This window comes from Ricinus communis, chromosome 4, assembly GCF_019578655.1.
Source record: "Ricinus communis isolate WT05 ecotype wild-type chromosome 4, ASM1957865v1, whole genome shotgun sequence".
Taxonomy (NCBI): domain Eukaryota; kingdom Viridiplantae; phylum Streptophyta; class Magnoliopsida; order Malpighiales; family Euphorbiaceae; genus Ricinus; species Ricinus communis.
Window position 1 is genome coordinate 8,201,094 of NC_063259.1, and position 6,127 is coordinate 8,207,220.

The 6,127-nt window shown below is 26.7% G+C and overlaps 1 protein-coding gene across 1 annotated transcript; it reads right to left on the bottom strand.

Annotated features, from left to right (window-relative positions):
* Positions 1–320: 320 nt before the first annotated feature.
* On the bottom strand, positions 321–5,878 carry LOC8286551 (metal tolerance protein 9-like). Its single transcript, XM_002515773.4, has 6 exons — positions 5,624–5,878; positions 5,393–5,505; positions 4,480–4,725; positions 2,387–2,467; positions 2,023–2,253; positions 321–863 (listed from the first exon to the last, which is right to left on the bottom strand). Exons 1-6 carry the CDS (start codon positions 5,805–5,807, stop codon positions 516–518), a joined length of 1,203 nt encoding a protein of 400 aa, XP_002515819.3. The 5' UTR covers positions 5,808–5,878; the 3' UTR covers positions 321–515.
* Positions 5,879–6,127: the final 249 nt, after the last annotated feature.

Below are 6,127 nucleotides of genomic sequence, written 5' to 3' on the forward strand. Positions count from 1 at the left end.
GGAAGTTACGGAAATGCAGAAAACATACGCCAACATCACACACAAATTTAGACATATATTTAATAAAAAAATTCTCTCAGTATTTACATTGCAATCAAGCTTTTTTGTACTTTTAAAACTTTTAAGTAATATTATTCCATTATTTTTTCATTCATATTTATAGTCATTCATAGCCTTTTTTATAGAGCATCTAAACATTTTGGTTAAAAAGCGTTTGAAAACCCATAGTTTTTCTTATTAAAAGTCAGAAGCACAAATCATTTCTCAACGGTTCGTGTACCACACACGTGACACTCCTACAACCAATTCGCAGCCCATAGTAATTAAAAAAGATCTTGTTCATCAACTCATGAACCATTGATTTTGTAATCATATTATTAGCAATACAATTTACATAACAACTGTGTCAATAATTGGAGTTCTAGTTGCTCCTCAGTATGAGGTGCGACGTATACAAATAACTTAAACAGTGGCAACCTATATGTGTGACTAGTGTTCTTCTCGCTGGTCGATGGTCATGTTCGCTTAGGCTTATGCTCGGGCTGATGGGTGAACTCAAAGTCAACATGCACAAAAGCTCGTTCGACCTGAGGAAGTTGTTCAAGCTTCTCTTGAAGAGTCTCACCTATGTTATGTGCTTGAGAAAGGGACATGTCCTCTGGCAGCACAATATCTGCTTCTACAAAGTAATGACACCCAAATGTGTATGCCCTAACTGTGTCTATATGCTTTATCTCCTCATGATGATTCCAAATTAGATATGTTAGCTTCGTTAAATACTCTGGTGGGGCTGTCCTCCCTATCAATGACCAAACGTTCTCCATGACCGTATTTGCCCAATTGGTTATTGTGTATAATGCTATCTGCATTTTTGTAGTTATAATAATTTTCATCATGTTACTATCATTAGTTTATTAAATAAATAGCTCAAGCATCAGGTGTCTATTTCCATCCTAATGGCTTATAATGAGAAATGAAGTAGAGTTAACATTGTCACACCACATGAATTTGAGTCAATTTTTAAATTATTTTTGAACCTCAATGAGTTTTGTTAATTTAATTTTAAATATTTATTTCTAATGTTAAATATCATCTAATGATATAAATGAGGTCATGACTCGCTCTTGAAGTATTATCTATTTTTTTCTCATTGTGTTACAATTATTATTTTTTATTAAAAAAATGCATAAAAGAGGTATTTTTATTAGAGATAATGTATATCTTTGTAACTGAATTGATACATATATATCTAGCTAATATTTGTTAGTTAGGTTTTATCCTTAACTGTATTTGCTTCTTCTTCTCAAACCTTTTTCAATTTTTAAACTTTATAAGATTCAAATTCTCTTGATTTTTATTCAATATAGAATATAATATCTCCAATCATGTTATAAAAATTAAATATTTAAGAGCTAAATAAGTTAACCGTTATAGTTTAAGTACTTAACCTTTTAGTTCAAGTTACACTAGATTATAGCCAATTGACTTCAATAATTTTAGAGTAATCAATAACTAATATAAATTTCAGCTTAATTCTATCATAATTCTATATATATATAAAATTAATTTACTTTAGTACATTCTTAATCCTATTAGAATTAATCAGTAATTAATTAATTTTATTCTAATTCTATTATATAATGTATTTAATTTGATATATTTCTAATCCTATAAGTAATTAATAAAGTATAATATTATACTATTTATACATTTGAGAGAGTCCAAATAGTTCAATATAAATTTTTGTAAAACTTAAAATACGGAAAAATAATGTAATATGCTTTCAAAATATTTTGTTGATATATTAATTAATATGTTGATAATAAATTAATTTTTTAATTAAAATACTTTATTAATAAGACATTGCATATTCAACCAATCTTATTTTGAGATATTCACTAATTATTATGAAGCGCATAATTATGTATTAAGATATGAAATTATTATTAGAAACATAAAAATTATTAAAACTTCATTTAATAATTTAAATTTTTGGATGAAATAATTCTTTTTAACACTTACTAATATAGCGCCAAGAGGATCAAGCCACCAGTAAAATCTGATAGTTAGAACGGCAGTGGCAAGACCAATTGAGTTGGTAATGACATCAAAAAAATGATCTTGAGCATATGCCCTGACGATTTCATTTTGGAATCTGCGACAATATACCATTAGTATGAATTTAATCAGTGTAACTGAAACCATAATCCCAATCATCCATTTTTCCTTGTTAGGATCTCTGTCCGGCTGAGCCTGCACTTATAAATGCAAAGTCATTAGTATATAAAAACTTTAATCGGTACTTGAGTGGTTCTTAGAATTGTGACGTCTCTGAGTTACAATCTACAGTTAGAATCAATTAGTATAAAAAGAAATTGATGTATACCTGAGTGATGAGTTCTCGTCCCGATTCGAACAGTATTTGTAATCCGAGAGTTGCCATTACTGATGCAAAAACAACTATTCCCTGCAAAACAATGTCTGGATTAGTGAAAGCTAAATCACATTCATAATTCAAATCTCTCTATTCTACTTGTTCGAGTTAATTATTGTTGTAACTTTAGTTTTTTTTTTTCTCATTATTCTTTTATTGTTTGATTGCCAAGAAAGTTGTCGCTCATTCGAGGTGGTTTTATAGTATTTACAAATATACCATTCTTATGATGTTGTTTGCTTATATTAAAAAATATACATTTTTTTCGAGATCATTTTCTCATACTCACAAATATTGTTTTTTCATATTTATAAATATATTCCTTTTACGGGATTGTTTTCTCATACTTACAAATATATTTCATTTACTCGGTTTTTTCTTTTATGAAATATAGTACTAAAAAAAATATTGAAGTGGTATACTCAATTAATGGCCAAAGTGAGATTATTTTAGATAATCTGTACAGAATTCAAATAGGAATTAAAATATATTGCTTTAGTGACTTTATTAAACAAAATTACTAATGTAGATCGTGTGGTCAAACATTATAGAAAATCTTTAATGGAGATAATCCACTCATAAGTCCATTCTAAAGAATTATGAATTACCTAATTTAAGGTTGATGCCTATACACATTTATTAAATGCCACAAATTTGCAGAGCAAAGTATTTGTTAGGATCGAGGAATGCATACTATTTACTACCCATACGTTACAATATACATTTATATTAAATAATTTATAATTCTACATTATATGCTATGCAACTCAACAAAATTTTAATTTCTATAAGAATGTTGTTGTCTAATTATTTTTAATTAGTCATTTATCTTAACATTGCACGACCGTTATTATTTTTTTAATTATAAAATTAAATCGATAGATTTAATAAAATTTTAATATTTAATATTAATTTATAAAATTTTAAAAAGTAATAGTAAATAAATTACTTTTAAATATTTTTAATATTTTTAAAAATTTCAAAATTCTATTAATAGAATAATATAAAATTATTTAAAATTATTTATTCATTAATTTTAATATTATATAAATTATTATATCAATATAATTGATATTATTTTTTATAATTAAAAGTTTATTATATAATTAAAAATTAATTTATTATTGAATATAATATTTAATATATAATTTAAAATATTATTTTTAGAATTCAAATTACTATCTAATTATAAAACTAATTTATTAATTAATATGCTATTGTTAGGATAAAATTAGTATCATTATCTTATTAAAAAACTATTTATTAGTTAATATAATATTAGAATATAATTAGTATATTATTTTTTAGGATTTGAGTCAGTTTCTAATTAAGAATGTAACTTATGAATCAATAAATTAATAAAAAAAATTTAAAATAAAAATTTTATTTGTCAAAAATTAAAATTATATATTATTAAATTTAAATTTCAGAAATTATATAGGTCGATTAGAAGGGGCAGGGTCAGTACAACTAAGCGTGTAACCACCAGCTCCTTTCCTGTGTTGCACTGAAAAAAGAAAGACCTAAGAGAAAACACTCTTCTCTTAGGTTTCTTCTCTTCTCTTAGGTTTCTTCCTCCCTAGCCCTCTGCCGCCCGTGTGTGTGTATATATATATAGGCAAAATATAATGATAAGTTTTAAACGTTTGATCAAAGTAATTAAATTCCTAAGCTTTAAATCTTAGCGGTGTAATTGAGGTATTTTAACTTTTTGAATGAAAGTTTAGAAATTTATTAATACCTTTTGTTTTTTAATTACTTAATATGCTATCAGATTTAATATTTTATGTATAATTTTTCAGAATATCGGGGCAATTTTAGGAACGTAATTCTCTATATGAATGCTTTATTAATAAATTCCTAAATACTTTTCAGAAAAAGAAAAAAAAAACTGAACTGTAGTTTATAAAAAACAGAAATACTGTCGCTTACTTACTGGACTAACCCAGTTTGGTTACTGTTTTGTTCCTTAATAAAACGAGAGAGAGTAAGTATATAGAATTCAACTGGGAAAATATGAGAGGAAAGGGCTACTAATTAATTACCACAGGTTGCATCCTCTGCTTGCCAATGGGATATCGGTACTGATTGGGGGACCTCATAGCATAATCAGTAAACCATAAAATAAAACCAGACAAGAGATCCAAAAGAGAGTCGACTGTTGAAGCTATTACTGCCATGGATTTGCTCTCAACTGAAGCATATACTTTTGCTATGAAAAGCACCATGTTCGCTATGTTTGATGCATAGATTGCCATTTTCTCACTCCTTGCCACTTGCTTTATTTCACTCTGAAATCCCCATGTGAGTTGCAGATACATTGGAAAATTTACTTTATTTTCAATCATAAGTATGTCAGACACAACATGCTATTTTATATTTCAAGAAGAATATTAAATTATAAATTAAATAAAACCAACTAAATTGTGACATTTTAATTTACAAATTTGAATGCTATTATTATTAGTATTAACTATTAGGCTAGACCTTAAAATAGTTTATATCGCTAACATATTTTTGAAATGTAAATTAACATATGTTGATTTTATGTTAAGAAATTTTTATCTAAATTATATGTATATATTTTCGAACGAAATAGAAAATGATATAAAATTCAGATATTTAATAAAAAAATCTCAAATAATTTCATAGACTCATTGTTTGTTGTCGCATGTAATGACAATAAATATTTATATTTATTTTAAATTACTACATGATTGATATATATTTTATTATTTAAAGTTATATCAACTTCTAATTACATTTACTTAAAATCTCAAATTATTATTAGATAAGATCTAAAAATAGTTTATCTTACTAATAAATTCTATATCAGCAATGCTCAAACCAACCTAAGACATTTTTTTTTTTTTTGTCAAAGTTAGGTACATATTTAAACATGGTCAAATTATTAAATATGACAATGGATACAGACAAAAAGTTGCAAAGGAAATAAACCTCAGACAAAGCTCCAGGCAAAGTGCCAAGCTCAGTGAAGGAGTCCACTTCACTGAACTCTTTAAGAAGTTTTTCCTGCCTTCTGTAATATTCTGCAATTTCTCTTTGTCTCTCTCCACAAGGTAAAAGGAAACATAAAGATAAAAGTTGAATAAAAGCAAAAAAAAAAAAAAAAAAAAAAGAAAGAATAATATCAGGCTAAAACAATAGCTAGAGAAAATGGAAGCTTACTCAGTGTTTTCAAGAAATAAGCAATGCTAAAATGAGATTCCTCACGTCTTTCAGGCAAGTGAATATTATCCATAGTTAGTCGCCATGACGGCACACTTGTCACCGGCGGCTCCTCTCCCGGCGGAGGTGGTGATAGAAGCTCCGTTCTGTAATCTAAAGAATTTGTTCGAGGGCTAGTCACCATTTCTTTTATTGTTCTTTTCACAACTCTTTAATTCTTGGTAGACGAAAGGTTTTTGCACTTTCACCCCTTTAAATAGAAAGAGAAAAAGAATTAAAAGGAAAAAGAAATTAAATTTTATATAATATCACTAATTTAACTGTTATAATGATCATAAAACTCCAGACCATAAGGTACAAGTTCAACTCTTTTATTTTTTAAATATTTTGGTCGTGCAAAAAGTTTATAGGTAGTGAGGTTCACTTGATTGGCTAATATTTAATTATTCCATACCTTAGTAAATGAAAAATTATTATATGAATTTGATCCACTGTGTCATCAAA

Excerpts from the sequence above, each read along its gene's own strand:
- LOC8286551 (XM_002515773.4), bottom strand. The coding sequence starts at position 5,807 with ATGGTGACTAGCCCTCGAACAAATTCTTTAGATTACAGAACGGAGCTT. Across the intron at positions 4,726-5,392 it reads TGCCTGGAGCTTTGTCTGAG|AGTGAAATAAAGCAAGTGGC; the intron begins GTTTATTTCCTT and ends TGGGGATTTCAG. Across the intron at positions 2,468-4,479 it reads AGCAGAGGATGCAACCTGTG|GGAATAGTTGTTTTTGCATC; the intron begins GTAATTAATTAG and ends ATTGTTTTGCAG.